The following is a 17,137-nucleotide window of genomic DNA, read 5'->3' on the forward strand; positions in this document are numbered from 1 at the left end:
CATTAGTGACAATATGAGTCACCATTAGTGACAATATTAGTGACAATATTAGTGACTATAAGTAACAATATGAGTGACCATTAGTGACAATATTAGTGTCCATTAGTGACAATATGAGTGACCATTAGTGACAATATGAGTGACCATTAGTGATGATATTAGTGACTATAAGTGACAATATGAATGACCATTAGTGACAATATTAGTGTCCATTAGTGACAATATGAGTGGCTAACAGGTGGGAGGAGGAGTCTCCTAAAGTGATGCTGCACTGATTTAATTTATCCTCTGGAAAACACAACAGTCTGGAACATCATTGAATTCCTTCCAAATCTTTGGACGCTTTCTAAATGGAACTCAACTAGATGTTGTTTGGGTGGAAGGCGAGCCCTCATATCACAACTCTGTTCCCACTTGATTGTTCTACTCCAACACATGCCCTTTCAATTCTGCTGTCAGGCTCCTCCAAGCTCGCAGCTCTCACAGAGACCCTTGATGTTGGCTCACACGCTGCTGCGCCGTGTCCACTTTTTGGCATTGTTCTTGTCCTTCAGGGGGTTTTGTTATCAGCGGGGAAACTGTTTGAATTGGCCCAGATTCAAAGAGGCTGTGAAATAAATCCAGATTGAGTCCAGCTTCCTTTGTCAGGAAAGATATTAAGAATTTGTTTCTTTATCAACTCAATACTTCCACTGGAGAATTACAGGGAAAAGAGGATTATTGAGAGACACGGAGGGAGATGCTATCTGCAAAAAGCTATTTGCCTCATCCGAGGCAGATAAGGAGCTGGGCGAATGCAGGAAGACACAGAAGAATGTGCATGTGAGTTGGTGCTGCTTCAGCTCTGCTTCCTGCCTTTCTGAGAGAATTGAGGTTCATTTTCAGCTCGTCCCTGTGGCCACAGCCCTCCGAGCCGTGTCAGACGCTGTTACGCAATGACCTAAACATTCTTCTGCTCTTCATCATCCCACAACTTCACCAAGTCCCTCTCCTCATGCTGCTTTCTTCCATACTTTTCTTTCATTTGTCCTGGACACACATCAAATATTTCGCTCCTGTATCTTCCTCCTCCTCTTCTCTCTCTCTCCGCCTCCTCTCTCTCCAGTTTTAATTGGATTGCAGGACTGTTCCCTCCAGTCATTCCTCACCAGCAGCAGCTTCCAGGGTCTTGTCGAGAAGTCACATCGGCAGAGGCAGAAGCTCTCACAGACGTCCAGTAAGTTCATTTGTCTTTGTCTGGATGAAAACGGACGCTCCCTTTATGCAACAGGATGTTTGTGCTGGCGATGTTTTTACTTTTTTTATAGGTTGTTGTTTTGCATTTCATTGGTGTTACTGAATAGGTCCACTTGCTGTGTGTCTGCAAGCTCCAGGTCCAGGCAGCTGGGCTCTTCTAAAGGCTTCAAATGTTGCTTTCTCTGTTCTTCCGTCCACGTTTCAGGAACTGCCCCAATAACTGTTTCATTATTGGGACTCATCAGAGGACCTGACAGCAACATTCTGTAGGTGCCATTGGTCCTCCGTTGGTTTCTTCAGCTTCGTTTGTGGGACGCTTGTCCTGCTGTGCTGATATCACCACTGCCGCCAGAGCACAGTTTCCAGTCGCCCCATTTTTGTTCCACTTATCCCACAGCCTCAGTCTGTTTATCCCAAAGAAAACAGCCGAATGAGAATAGGGCTTGTGGTTTGATCCTCTGTTAAGCAGAGACTTTTCCCAGAGACTAACCACCTCAAATCAAATTTCAGACCACAATTAAGGCTTATTTATCTAACATGACTATATTAAAGCTGAGAGCATTTGGGAACCTACAGAAACCATGACTGTTCCATAGAGAAGGTCACTGTAGATGGTGCCATCTTACACTGACAAGCTGTTCCCTGCTCAGACCCGAGCGATCCTTTTAAAAGTAGCCTTGAACCATGTGTGCGATCATGTGGAGGCTACTGAGGAGCAGGAGCAGCCAGCTGTTCAGACTCACTCTGTGCTGTCTTGGCTGCTAATCACACTGCCAGGAATGCTGACATGGATCCCCCCCCTTCGAAATCCATCCCTCTCCTGTCTCCTCGCAAGTGTTTTCATGAGGGAAACCATAAAGCTGAGACACAGATAAACTGGCAGACAGCCGGGAGACATCGTGGTCAGCTGACCAGGCCCACTCCAGGGCTGCTGTTCAAACACCATGTTTTGATTTGAGGTGGTGAGAGTTGAGGTTATTCACCAGAACGTGACTTTAGGGCTGTTATGTGACTTTTTCCTCATCAGCGCTCTATTAAGCACACCTGCTCCACAGACAAATCAACTTTCCAGAAGCGCAACAGCGTTTTAAACCAGAGACATGATTCATCGGCAGCTCATCCAAAAGAGCCCAGACTCCAGAGAAAGATTTTTCAACTTAACATTTCCTTTCAGCTTTCAAATAAAAATGACTATTTCGACAGACACGTGGCCATGATAAAAACTCTGTAAAAATACAGCAGTTTCTTTTTGCTCGTTTGCTTGCGCATTCAAAATGAGATAGTTGAGATTACTTTCAGTTTTCCAAATAATTTTTGTTCTTGAATTTAGGGATTCCAGCAGCCTGACAGGCTGTGTTATGATACAGCAGCCCTGGTTTACAGTGTTCCTACTGCAGTTACATAACTGTGTCAGAAAATATGTGTTTTTAATCAGATTTTAGGAGCTCAGATGGTTTTTAGGGGAGAGCAGTCCACATCCACAAAGGTGTGACCATGCTGGTGACGCCTCTCTTCAATTTCTGAAGCCTTTCATCACTGTCTGGAAGTGACAATCTGCACCTGCAGTGTCACAGTCAAATATTACTGTGCTTCCTGTTGACTTTTTCTTGTGTTTTTATCTTTTAGACTGAAACAAAGTGATTAAAAATGGACATCTGTTCTGAATTACTCTTATTTCCTTCTTCCCTTGGCAGCAACCAAGCACTGATGTAATACGACTGAGTATTTCTCTCAGGGGACTTGAAATGAAATTCAACTTTCAGAGTGAAAACTATATTTGTTCATGAAGGCAAGAGATGTGCAATAGAAAAACTGTTTAAGTAATTCATATTTTCTAAAAACTGCTTAATAAAATGTGACCTCAGTTTGTGGCAGACGACCTTTGACTTGCGCCACAGCAGGATTATTGCTGTGTTATAACCAGGATTTGTTTCCTGCTTGTCCTGATCAGCTAAACTGGATATTTTAGAATAAAACAGCAGTCTCGGTGTGTTTACAGTGTGTTTGTCCCCCTGCCTCTGTAATCTGGCTATGCCTGTTTGGAAAGAGTGGTCTTGATGAGTCCACTCACATATCTGGTTCGTCTTTGTTTAATCTGCTCATTCCTGCTGTATTTGTCCGCAGCCTTGTCAACCACACATGCTGATTCCACTTTATTCTCTCTGCACAGCGATGACCTCACCCTGGCTGCTCCCCCTCCTATACTCCCTCCTCCTCCAAATTCATCTTTCCAGCCAGCTTGAAGACAACAAGATCCCTCCCAGTCTGTGCACTGGCCACCCCGGTATCCCTGGTTCTCCTGGCCTTCATGGCAGTCCTGGCCAGCCTGGAAGAGACGGGAGGGATGGACGAGACGCTCCTTTGGGAGAGAAGGGCCACAAGGGGGACAGGGGAGACCCAGGTGATGTCGGTGTTCATCGGTGAGTGACCGGCGTTGCTGTGAACGCTCATGTCGGTGTTTCATTTCAGGTGAGACGGGACTGAGGGGCCTGATGGGGGACAGAGGCGACCCAGGAGAGAAAGGTGAGCGGGGTCAGGCAGGGGAGTGTGCGGTCGCACCAAAATCAGCATTCACCGCCAAGATCGCCGAGGGCCGCACGCTACCCCACAGCGTGGGCAACGCGGTCCAGTTCGACAAGGTCTTACTGAACGAGCAGGATGACTACAGCCCGGAGACAGGCCGCTTCACCTGCAAAGTCCCCGGAGTTTACTTCTTCACCGTCCACGCCACCGTCTACCGAACCAGCCTGCAGTTCGACCTGATGAAAAACGCGCACACGGTGGCGTCCTATTTCCAGTTCTACGGCAACTGGCCCAAGCCGGTGTCTCTGTCGGGCAGCTCGCTGCTCCACCTCGTCCCGGGTGACCAGGTGTGGGTTCAGATGTCTCTGTCTGAGTACAACGGATTTTACTCCAGCACCAAGACAGACAGCACCTTCACTGGGTTCCTCGTGTACTCCGACTGGAAAAACTCTGCTGTATTCGCATGATGTCAGCTCGGACGTTGAACTGAGAAACCTGGTTTTATACCGAAATGTTATAACAGGAAGTGGATTTGACACACGGGGCATCTGTATTTACTTAAAAAGGCAGCAGCTACTTAAAAGAGGGAAGGCTGATGTTTACTGTCTGTGCAGATGTGACACCTCATGAGAGATGTCAGGACAACCAGGCCACAAATGCAATCCAAAGCTTTCTTTGCACTATTGCCCATCAATTTCTGCAAAACAATTCTAAAAAATCTGTGTGAATGTTGTGTTAATGTTCTCCATGTGTATGGCTGGATGCGCAGCTGTGCTATTACAGTAGTGGTTTTCTGATTATAGCTGTTGTAGCGCCCATGTAGCAATGCTTACGCAGGCTTTTCTTAGTTTTATTAGGATTTCTGTACCAACAATATCACACATTGTTGAGAGTGCATGACTTTAAGCACCGTGAGTGGGCATGTTGTAATTGTTGCTGGGGTACTGATGAGACTGACTGGGACACGTTCACCAGGCTGAGGTGAATCTTTATGCAATCATTTCTGTCACATTCTATATGCTCACGGATTTATATTAATACTGTATGTAGAAATCTGTTTTGACTTGAACAAATTTGGCATTCTGGGGAAACAAGGCAAAACACACACTCATCTTTTTTAAGAAAAACTTTTTTTAATCCGAGAAAGTCCAACTTTTCAAACATTTGAATAAAGATGATTTTAAAAACAGAGGGTGGATGCATATTTATGGTCTTAGCAGGTGTTGAATGTGTTGAATTCAACTACAGGCCACAAAGAACCCCGCAGGCATTGTCCATATTTTACTACAAGTTTTACTTTATATTGCATAAATTAATGATTGATCAAATAGCAGAATCACCTGCACACATTTAGTCACACTCACGGTCGTGAAGTGAGTCTTTAGCTCCCAAAAAAGGATTTAAGTGTTAAAAAGAAGAAAAACAAGTGAGAAAACTGTGGATGGAAGTAAGCTCCCCAGGGGTCAAGAGGTTGGGACGACATCAGCGTAATGTGTCAGGAGTCTGGTGACCTGGATGAGCTGGTGGAGGTGGGCTGTCAGACTGGAGTGACAGTCGGAAGCAACGGTCTCACACTCTGACAGCTACGTGTGACCACCTCAGTTCTCAGGCCTGACTGAAACCAGAGACGTGCATGTGGAAGGGCAGCTTTCATCAGCCACGGGTGCCAGTTTTGCCCGGCTTTTTCTCGGACTCTGGGAGGACAAACACATCCTGGGCCCTTCTAGCCCCATTGTGCCAGGATCCTCTGGTGCCGCGGCTACAGAACACTTAATATTCTTTGTTAATGGTGACTTCCAGCAGTGACTGTATTGAATCCTAATCAGAGCACAGTCAGGGTGAAATAAACTTTTTAGATCTTAAAATGTTGCTGTATAGAGCATTATGTATGCTGAACATTTCTCTGATTCCCAGTAGAACGTCATAGAGAAAATCCTACTTATGTTCTGTACAGCAGTCTACATTAATGTATGTAAGGTATGGCTGAAAAATTTAGAGTTACCTACCTAAAAACCACATTTGACATAACATTACCTATTTGAAATGTATGCCTGGGTTTTTACTTTGAGACATATGAGAAAGTATTATTGTAATTATTATTATTATTATGATCTGTTGATCTGGGGATCCTTTTAATGCCCAAACGATCTGCACCTTTAGCGAGCTCTGTTGTTTGTCTCTCACCTATGTTTTATTGACACTTAGTTGTTTGTCAGAAACAGCAGAATATTTTTGTCTCCACGCGTCTTGTTGTCTCTGCTCAGATAAAATTACTTTACATATTTTTACTTGAAGACAGAGTGTGTCGGGTTTTCTTCTTTTTACTTGGGTGTCCGTACCTTTAATAGACAACCCTCCTTGTTTATGCCTCATTAAGTGTTGCTTAGTTGCATTTTCCAAGAAAATTCTTTTAAGGTCTATTTCGAAAAATCCCCGCTAAACAATGGAAGAAAACATTTTGCATCAGTTTTGGAGTTCCACCCCCTGAAAGTATGGCTCTGTTCTGGGGGGAAAAACAAGTTTAGGTGTAATTTTTGCGGCTGATTTTAGCAAATTAGTGGCAGAGCCGATTTGCCTGCATTCAAGAAATTATAGTGAGGCAAAAATAAAGTGAGGCAAATATTACATCTTGTGATTACACACACACACACACACACACACACACACACGCACACACACACACACACACACACACACACACACACACACACACACACACACACACACACACACACACACATACTCAACAAAATCTAACAGTTTTTTTAAAAGGATTCTCAGGCAATTAATCGGAAGTACCGCTCGGCTCCAGTAGAGGGTAGTGCTGTACCACTGTTGAGCTGCAGAGGGCAGGAAAGAAGTCCGAAATACAAGAGCTTCATTATTAACGAACAGAACTGATCAGTAATCAGTTGGAAGTGAGAATTGGACTTAACAATTGATTCATATTTAACTACATTCTCTCGGACTGCTTAAAAAAAAAAGCATGGTGTTGCCAAAATGACAAAGGATACATTATTTTACAAGAAATTCAATTTAAGGTGGCCCATTACACTTTGAAAAATTTTGATATGCTTCTTATTTACCGTACGTGTCGGGTTACTGTAATATAATAGTGCCAGAATGGGAAAGGTTGCTGCATTTTTGTGTGGATAGTATGAAAAGAGAGGAAGCCTCTCCACCCAAATGGAGCCTTGTTTTCCATCACATTCAATCAATTTAACTTTGGGAGTAGTTTCTAAGGACTTTATCAGTCTTCCAGTTTGAGAACTGTACCACATCTCTGTTGAATGGTGAAAGGTCAGGCTGCACAAGGAAAGCTATAATGAGAATTCTAACCTGATGGTTATCAGTCTCCAGCTTTAATCTGCTGCATACGTTACCAGGACATTTAGTCAAGGTTATCATGGATTATCTGGATTCATTACAACTAACCACTTGATTGCAGTTGAGGCAGGACTGGGTGAAGGCCAGTGCTAATGAGCTACCATGTCTCAGCTCTTTGTTGTACTATTACCCATAATTGCATGAAGTGAATAGTTTTTTAAAGCCACGATGGAAGAAGGTTATAACTCTTTATTACTCCACCGCATTATCCAGTCACATATTAAGGAAGTTTACTGAAATTATTTCAACAGTTAATAAGACATTTTGTGACCGAGCACAGAACTGAGGAATTAGGATTTTATATGTAATACATTTATGTATTACATATATAAGTCTACTGCTATTTTTTCCTGTGGTTTTTAACTTTTTTCTAGTAGACTGTAGATTGCCAAATAATAGGTTTTTCAAAATAAAATATACTGAGAAACCACAGTGAATATATCTCCAGTAGTAAAAACTTCCATAAGACTCAAAACTCACATTAGCAACAGCCAGTAATTAGCTTGTTCGCTGAAATTTATGTTGAAGGAATTGACACATTAGCAACACTATGCTTTTATTTCTGAAGCTTGTTTATCTTAATAAAGGAAACTTTAAAAGTAAAAACAATTGAATTGTTTGTTATTCCACTCAATAAATAAAAACATCAAATTAAATGTTACATTTAAAATGATGGGTGAATGTTTTTCAACCCCGAAATTTCATGAAATGTTGTTCTTTCTTAAATCCTAATTATGGTTGTCAAGTCAATTTGGACGCTATCGTAAATAAATACTTTGCTGCGGCCTTTACCTCAACAATTCCCTATTGTTCATGGAGAGGTCAGAGGTCAGGGTCAACCTGGGCTCATCTGTGTGTCTGTGATGTGCTGGGAGGATGGAGTGTGTGATGACATCTGCAGTTTTTTCCTGCATGTTTAGATGCAAAGATGACTGTACACATTTCAGAAAAGATGCAAAAGTCAAGAAGCTTAGAAGACATAAACAAAGAATAAAGAACTGGCGAGAGAAGCAGAATCTGACATTTTCCCACACTGCACCAGGAGCGCAACCCGCAGTTTGAAGAGGAAGAGGTCGAATCCCTGGAGCCGTCAACTCTCCTTGGGTTTACTCTTTCCTGTTCTTCCTCTGACACCAAACTTCCTCCCTTCTGTTAACACCATCTTCATTCGCGGCTGAAGCGTAAACAGCGTCAAGGTTCAATTCCACAGTCAGGAGACCAGAAACAAGCCCCGCTTTGTTTTCAGAGGGTGTTTGTTTGCTCACACCTCCGGGAGGTAAGATACATAACTCCCCTTCTCCCCCAATTCAAGAGAAAAATTCATTATTAATTCTGGTGATATTTTTGCACTTTTTTTTTTTGCCTGCTCTATTTTTAGAAAAAACTTTGAGATGGGAACGAAGCTGGAAACCGTAAAAGTCCCACATGAATATGAGAGGTCCACTCCAGTAACCCTGCAGCCCCCAACCCAGTTTGGAAGAAATGACAGTACTCAGCTATTTTATCAAGCGTGCATATTTCCTACTGCTGCAGTAAAAATAGCTGCTGTGCTGATATGATTAGACCCACATTTACAGCAGACATACGGTGATTAAAAGGTTGAGATGAAAACTGTTTAACCCTGAATTAAGAGGAACAGCTGAGAAAATGGACAACCACGGGAGGAATGTGTTTGTTCCTCAACTGATCTATTTTAGGAGTTTTTTGAGGCTGTTTTCACTCCCTTCATTGGTGCTTGAATCACATGGGTGTCCCGTTTCTGCCTTCATCTTCCAAGTTTTCATTTCTAACAGCTTCATGCTCAGCCAGAACCTTAACTTTAAAATGTCACAAAAATTGGAAACTCATAGTTCATTTTTTGCTACAACATCCATGGATAAGATTGTGTGTGTTATATGAAATCTAATATACACTTATGCCCTGCCAACACCAACAGTGGCCACACATCGAACTGATGAAGATTAAAGACTGACTTTTATTGTGAACAAAAGTTTTGGCAACCACAGGTTACTAAAAAAATCCATTCACATTTTCCAAACCGATCTTATGTACAAGTGTTTAACACCATGGTCAATATTGTGTAAGGTAAAGAAACACTGATAGAGAATAACAACAATGAGGGCATCTGAAAGATAAAACAGGCCACTGTCGCATCGGTACCCTGTAAACGTTGAACTCTGATCAATACTGCAGCGTCAGCGGCAACCACTGAGAAAACATCGAATTATATTGCAACACCTTATTAGTTTATGGTCCTTTTAAACACCAAAATCAATGATGTATCGCAGTGACAGAAGGAAGGAAAAGCCATTTCTGGATTATAATCTAGTGTTGACTGTCATATGCATCTGTTGGAAGACTGGAAGACCATGAATAGAGCAAATCAATTGAATAAAGCTGGCGTTTTAGCTTGACAGGAAAAACAGAATCCACTTTTCATGACTACAGAAAAGATTTTTTATCCCTTTGTTCAAGCACAAAAGGTAAAACATTTCAATCACAAAGCAGATACTGCATATGCGTAGAAAACAGTATAAAACACATGGTCATGGACACGGCATGCATGGAATCAGGTTTATATGCATTAAAGCGCATTGTACATTCAAGTTTTCTTCAGTTTAGTGTATCCAACAAACAATTTTAAGACAAAAGCGGTTGTAAACATTTCAGCATCAGGGATGGCACTAATGGTTTCCCATGGCAACCAGACCTGAGACTAAGCACTGCAATACTAGAATAACAGAGTTCAACTTGCATCCTAAATCCAATCAACTGATGAACCTTATACAAAACCTAAGAGAATTGGGAATTTTTCCAGTGTCCCATTGTTGGAAGTTCCATAATGCATTGGGCACGGAGAGGCAGCTCCTTCATCACACTAAGCTAAATGTAGCTAGCTGTACACATGTGTTATTTCTTAGAACATCTGGAGCCTGTGGAACAGAACATCAGCACATTTTCCCCTCTGTATTGATCCCCAACCAAGGTGCACATGTTTGAAAACTGAACTGCCGAACTCTGGTAATATTCCCATTTTTCAAACTGGCACAAAAAAAATCTCCATTCTGATCAAAAATGTAAAGGACTGAGGTCATCTTTTAAAAACTTAAAACTACGGAATTGTGACAGAATTTTAAAAATTTTTGCAGATGGAATTTTTTTTTTTATGGCATTCAACTGTGTGATTGTTTTACATCCTAACAGCAAAAAAAAAAAACAACCAAAAAAACAACAAACAAAACAACCAGAAACATCAGTTAGTATTCCCACATAAAATCTTGGGTCTCATCCGCTCCCCTTACAGATATACGTCCATAGTGTTCAGGATCATGTGTCGACAGAGCGGGCAGTTCTGCTGGTACAACGGCTGCCTCAAGAGAATGTTTGTGCAGCCTCTGCACAGGCAGAGGTGTCTGCAGGGCAGCAGCACCACCGTCTTGTTGGAGTCCTGACAGATAACACACTTCTTTCTGTCTTCCTGCTCCTTCAACAGCGTCAGCAGATTCTCAGCAGGGACAGGAGGTTTACTGCCAAGACCTGTTGATAACTGCTCATTTTCTGGTCTGACTCTGCTTGATGAGGGCACCTCTAGATGGGCAGGCTCTCCCGCTCTCCCATCTGGTGGGTCCCGCCTCTGATCCCCAGGGTCTCCATCACCGTGGGCACGGTGGTCCTGGTGGTACCATGCCCTCCAAGCCAGACTGAGCTGGCTGCTGAGCTGCGTGCGCAGTCGAGACAAGTGCTGCCAGAGTCTCTGCTCCAACAAATAGAGGTGATGGAGGATCCTGGGCAGATGCTGCAAGGCTGCAGAGAGAACATATGAAGTGGCTGAAGCGAAGGCACTGAGGGCCAAATAGAGTCGGCGAATGGCAGTGTAGGAAAAGATGTAATCCACTGTACGCAGCGCAACGTTTCGGGTCAGCTCTGGATTCAGGTAAGCGGTGGTAGTCAGAGCAATTGTGACAGTGAGGAGGAGTCCATAGATGTTCAATATGAAGATACTAATAAACATGTGAACCAGTGAGACCAAGAAATCCAACACCATTTTACACGGTGACCACAGAAGCACCGAGGTCCCAACCAGGCTGCTATACAGACAGGTGAGGCACGTCAGTGTGAGCTCCAGCACTTTCTGTAGGGGGCAGGAGACAGTCTGCAGCACGCTGACCACCACCACATAAGCATTCTGAGTTGCAATGAGCACAAAGTTGACAACAGTGTTGGTGAAATAGACAATCAAGCTGACAACAATGCCACAACCCTCCAGGACTGACAGAAGACCTCGACACAGATGCTCCTTACCACGAAGGAGGACATGCATGGTAAGGTATCCCATCATCTTCAGGCTCTCCAGTAACCCTTCCAGAACCAGTACTATACTGCCCAGCATGGTGACAGTCCCTTGGGCTACATTTGAAGTTGATTCTGCTAAGGATATTACCCCAAATACAAGAAAGTTGCCCAGTTCCGTCAGTGACGTAAGGAACAGGTTGGGAAGGCATATTATAAAGGTAATGACTCCCACGACAGTCCGCATTACTGTATGAACGATGATAAAATTAAGGTCCAGCAGCAAGCAGATGGCGTCCAAACATCTGCTTACAGTGGATATTACAAGATTCAACAAACCCATGGTGTCCTTTAATGTACTCTCAGATTGACTCGGAGGCAAAGTCCACGTCTTGTTTTTCAGACGAATTCACACGATTGCTACATTTTCTCAGATTTGTTATTTGTCACGTATTCCCCAAACCACAACACTCTGTCTTTTCGTGACAAATGCAGCACATTTCCTCGCGTTTTTGCGCGTGAGCTCTCGAGCTAACACATACTACAGAGTCGGATGTAGAAATTCAAATAGCAGCGCACTTCCGCTTGTCTTCCGGCTTTCGTTTTGGTATTTCGTTCAGAATTTCATTCCGACGTTTTCCGTTACAGAAGCAAAAAATATCCCATTCGCAAAGTACAGAAAGCAATTAGTAAGGATGGATGAAAAAACAGTAATAAGTTAGATATATTTATGAGCCTCAAAGTCGCCATTTTTGTTGTGATGTCAGCTGACACAGGAAGTTCCGGTTAGTTAACGGATTCATTTTTTTCAACAACTTTATTGGCAAATTAATATGTTACACAAAATGTAAAGAGGCAATGGGCTTACAATTGATAGGGTGGTATTACAATAAAACAACGCATACAAAACAGTGTATTATAGTGTAAGTTTCTGAAGTAGTTTTTTTCTGAATTGCTTATATGATGACAAAATGACATGAGTATTTGTGAATGTAACTATATGTTGGCACATGACCTTCACAACATCTTAAAGGTTTTGTATTTTATACAGTCACAACACTAATTCTTGCACTAATCTCTCCCATTACCTCATCTGCTTTAGTGACAATGAAATACACAAACTCCAGAACCCTGAACAACATCAACAGCATTTCCTTCCTTTCCATGTGAGCCGTTCAGAGCATTTTTCTTTCCCTGCTGAAGGGAGTCCTGCCTGATACGATCATGGGAAATCCTGTTCCGAACATTTGGTCATTTGACAAACAGTTCCGTATTTAATGACACAATTGAGATGTTTTTGACTATACCAAGAATTTACAGTATAAAAGGCTATGTGCATTATTTAATCTCCAGTACAGAGCTTTGAGATCTTCTTCCTTTATTGAACCTGAACGCTGTTCTGGAACACTAAGTCAGTTATTTTGTTTGTATTCTATTCAACAGATATTTCCTGAGTTTCAAAAAAGTTCAGTAGAGTGATATACCATAAAGACTCTCTCAGAGATTCTTTCTCTTGTACTTGCGTTTAATGCATTTTATGCTATTACCAGTTTTGTTACCTAGTTTTCTATTTTGATTTTGTGTTGTTGGATTTCTTAGAAGTATGAAGAGAATATCTCTGCTGCATATGCAGAACACCTGGCCCAGTTTGGATTTAAGTCAGGTGTGCAGAAGTATTTAAAGTACCAGTTTGATTAGCCCATGGGAGCCTGGCTGAGACATTTTATTATGCACAACTTCAGTCCAACTAACATGCACTTAAGCAAACTTGTTGTGAGACACACTGCTGTATAAGTACGTATATTTTAAAAATGAAGTCAAATCCACACTTAGCTTTGGTCAGACTTATTCCCATATAAAGAAATCTGCTCTAGTAAAATACAATACCAGGGCAGTAGGTGGCGCTTTAACTTTTCTATTTATATTTTTATATATGATTATAAATATGAAATTACCTAAAATGTTTTTAGGTTTGGAAGAGTCAAAATCCATTTATTTCACCACATTGGAATAATCAGCCAGGGCATCACAATCTACAAAGTGATGTAGATTATGGGCACATCATTTATAAAAATGAAAAGCCAACAATTTTTGTGTGGATGGTGTGAAAATACTGCTGTCATCACGTTCAATCAACAGTCAAGCGAGTAACCAGAAGGCATCTGTGCAGCTGAGACAAAGACTTAACATCAGCCAGCTGTCACCCACGCAACTTCATCTTAACCTTTAAAGGCAAACAACCTCAAACCTGAAGAACTGCGTGTGTGTGTGTGTGTGTGTGTTGGGGAATCCATACAGGGAACTTGCACAGGATGAGACCGAGACAACAGGATAAAACCAGACCCTTGATCTGTGATGGATGACTGGTTTGTGGAATTTGGCCTTCTCACCCGCTGGGGTAATTTCCATCCTATAGTAAAATGCGGCAGTCGAAACCGCCCTTGTGCCTCTTTGTTGCATCTTCCCCTCAAAAAAACATCTGTGCCACCATCTATAGTGCTGATCCTTTCACAGTCAAGCATATTTGACAGCCGCGCTTCAATAAACCCACTTGAATCTGTGTAAAATTGTCAAAGTGACGATTCACTAACTACCCAGCATCCTTGTAATTGAGACTCCAGGATGTTCAGCATTTTCCCAGGTTTCTGGGGTTATTTTGGGAATTAAGAGTTTAGATTCTACTAATCAGTGCTGATATTGGCTTCTTTCCAGCACCCTGGACTTACAAATTGAAGCTCAGAGGGAGTGTGTTTTTGTGTGCACGCGCATGTGTATGTGTGTGTGTGTGTGTGTGTGTGTGTGTGTGTGTGTGTGTGTGTGTGTGTGTACACGAATAAGGAAAAGGACAGGGGTGTAGGCGGAGGACCAGAAGCTTCTATGGGAACACACAAACTCCAAACAGGAGATAACCACTAGAGTGCAGACTGGGCGAGACCCCAAGCAGGACCCCACATTCCTTCAGATTCTTTCGCCTGAAGCCTGACAGAGGATGTCTGGTGGCTCGGCGAGACCAAAAGTGTTGGTGATGGGGTGGATGTGGAGACACGGTGATGATCTCACCGACTAAAAGACAATACACATGACGTAGAGCACGGAAGTTTCCTTGCTGGGACATTCCTGCTCTTCACAATTGTCTTCTCAGAACCGTGTCTGAGCATCTGCAGGATGTTCCTGCTGTTGCAGTCACTTCCTGCTTCATGAGTCACGCTCATCTGAATGGCTTACGCAGATCCTTTTGGATGGAAATCAATAGTGTTGCTTTATATATATGAAATTGGGGGAAAAAAATCCATGTCCAACGAGGTGGGACACTAAATGTTCTACTGTAAACATCTTATTTGATTAATAAAAGTGAAAAACAAGATGAAACTTCTGACATTCTAGGTTAAAGATTGAATGACGTGACTAAAAATAATCAAAATAATCCAAAACTGGTTAAAAAAAAGGTTTTGCTGAAAAATATTTTTGGCATTTGTAGAAATGTGGCCAAAAGTCAATGCATGTGTTATATTTATCTAATTAAACGGAAAATATTTTTTCTTGCAAAATATTTGTTTCCCTCAGTGATAAAAGCCCTTTTGAGATCATTTGATGTAATACAACCTAAAGTCATGCGGCTAGTATTTCATTTTCCATTGAAAGTTCATGGATGTATCAATTGTGATTAATGACCTTTAACTTGTGCTATAATCACCATGGAGATGCTGTGATTAACTCTCAGACCATGTTGCTGCCATCAAAGTGCCTCTTTGTCAAACCCTCGGCCGATGTGACGTAACTTTGCAAAAATTCTAATTTCTCTCCCACTCTTCCCCGGGAGCCCCCTCCTCACCATAAGTGCATGCTCTAAAGCCCCCCTACCCCACCATCCTTTGAACAATAGTGGTCTGTCGTGACTGGCAGACTTTGCTCTGAAACATCTCGATCTCAGCTTTGGCCTCTGTGACTTGGAAAGAATGACTTCTTTTCCTCTTTCCTTCCTTCAGGCCTTCCTCAGTTTCACGAGCAGCCCTGGTGAGACAGACGCAAGTCGTGTGAATGCATCAGTCATCTAGGCGGAGCAGCCGGATTTGGGCATCAGGAGTGGAAATCTCAAACACTAAAAGTTTAATGGTGCAAAATACGCTTATCGGAATGTTGTGTGAGCGCTGACATCAGAAAATAATCAAATTGTGGCACGTAAATATGCATCACCTCATTCAGTTAGATGAGAAGTTGAAAATAATGTACATTATTTCAAATGAAAGGTTCTTATATTGATGGGAGTGAAAAGTGTGTTGTCAAGGAACAACTCTGGCATTAAAGGAGCCGTTAAGCTTCGATGTTCTGCTGTATCTGGGAACTCTATGCAGGGGGTTTGGCACCTTTAGTGGTTTGATTTTTATTCTTTATTCAGTCAGTCAATGAAAACTCTTCCACTGAATATCCTGTACAGATGGATTCTATTCAGTGGGAGAAATAAGGACATTGGTGTGGTTTGCTAGCTCTCAGTCACAGCTACGTTGTAACACTTTTGAGAACAAAGTGTACTCTGGTACCTCTACACACCAAAATGTCAAAAAGTTGGTGAAGGATTAACACTGGTTAACACCAGCATTATTATAAACTATATAATCTTAATAAATCTAAATAAGAACAAATGGCTTTGAATGCTATCTCCATATTTGGAAATATTCCATAAAAATCAAAAATAACTTTTCACACAAATCTGTCAAATGCACATTGAATGGGGTCAAACAATAGCAATTGTTTCCCTTTTCTCTGTGGCAACACAGCAAGGAAGTCCTATTCCTTCAACGCAATTAACACAGTGCAGCAGCTGTTAGAGAAAGATATTGGGATGTGTTATTGGAATTAGCCTCACATTTCCATCCAAACAGAACAACAACCAGTCTGTTGGCTTTGACATGGAAGGAAAAACAGCTCTCCACCGGTATCTACTCAGCAGAGGATGCTTCCAAACCAAACATCAGCAGGCACAGTTTCTTGTTTCTCTTCTGCTGTGTGTTGAACATCCACTTTCTGACATATATAATCTATAAAGGTCCTTGTAGGTCGCTAAATGCACGTAAATGAGTGTGAGAAAAGACATGTTTGCTTTGCTGAGCAAAGCTTAGCAATGCTGGTTAAGAGATTTAAAGTCCTGTGAAAGCCCACATCGTGATTCATTCCCCACTTTCTTTCTTTATGAAACCCTCTTTCGTTTTACTGACCTCCGCCACCCAGGAAGATTGGCAAAAAAATATCATATTGACAGAAACTTCCCCAAACTCTCTCATGGCTGGGTTATTTAGCTGCCAGCATATGAAAACAAATAAAACCCATCTTTTTAAAAACACACGGTCTGAGAGAAAATGACCGTGTCCTTGACCCACAGTCTTGATCCAGCCCTGATTAAAAGATGAACAACAAACAAATTAACCTTCAACTTTAATGTTGCATTTACAATTATTTGAAATCAAAATATTGTGTAAAGGCCAAAGAAAATTAAACTCCTATAAAAAACCCTTTTGGGAAAGAATGAGGGTGGGTTCCCTACGGGACAGATGTGCGACAGATGCAGGGGGGGGGAGGGTTCTCGGTTCCCAGTGCGGACAAAACATGGAAGGTGTTCTGGTAGTAGGGGAAGGTACCAGAACACCTTCAGAGCAGTGCCAAGGTACCATTGAGCAAGGTACTGCACCCACAAATGCTCACATAA

At 42.1% G+C, this 17,137-nt stretch overlaps 2 protein-coding genes across 2 annotated transcripts; one reads left to right on the forward strand and one right to left on the reverse strand.

The window, feature by feature from the left end:
* Positions 1-779: 779 nt before the first annotated feature.
* c1qtnf5 (C1q and TNF related 5) lies at positions 780-4,948 on the forward strand. Its single transcript, XM_029844246.1, has 4 exons — positions 780-822; positions 1,106-1,216; positions 3,407-3,637; positions 3,706-4,948. Exons 1-4 carry the CDS (start codon positions 795-797, stop codon positions 4,224-4,226), a joined length of 891 nt encoding a protein of 296 aa, XP_029700106.1. The 5' UTR covers positions 780-794; the 3' UTR covers positions 4,227-4,948.
* A 4,153-nt stretch (positions 4,949-9,101) lies between these two features.
* Positions 9,102-12,238, reverse strand: rnf26 (ring finger protein 26). The gene has a single exon (XM_029844174.1). It carries the CDS (start codon positions 11,777-11,779, stop codon positions 10,445-10,447), a length of 1,335 nt encoding a protein of 444 aa, XP_029700034.1. The 5' UTR covers positions 11,780-12,238; the 3' UTR covers positions 9,102-10,444.
* Between the last annotated feature and the right edge of the window lie 4,899 nt (positions 12,239-17,137).

This window comes from Takifugu rubripes, chromosome 11, assembly GCF_901000725.2.
Source record: "Takifugu rubripes chromosome 11, fTakRub1.2, whole genome shotgun sequence".
NCBI classification, from domain to species: Eukaryota; Metazoa; Chordata; class Actinopteri; order Tetraodontiformes; family Tetraodontidae; genus Takifugu; species Takifugu rubripes.

Coding starts and splice junctions, on each gene's coding strand:
- rnf26 (XM_029844174.1), bottom strand. CDS start 11,779: ATGGGTTTGTTGAATCTTGTAATATCCACTGTAAGCAGATGTTTGGAC.
- c1qtnf5 (XM_029844246.1), top strand. CDS start 795: ATGCAGGAAGACACAGAAGAATGTGCAT. Junction 823..1,105: donor AGACACAGAAGAATGTGCAT/GTGAGTTGGTGC, acceptor CTCTCTCTCCAG/TTTTAATTGGATTGCAGGAC. Junction 3,638..3,705: donor GGGGGACAGGGGAGACCCAG/GTGATGTCGGTG, acceptor GTTTCATTTCAG/GTGAGACGGGACTGAGGGGC.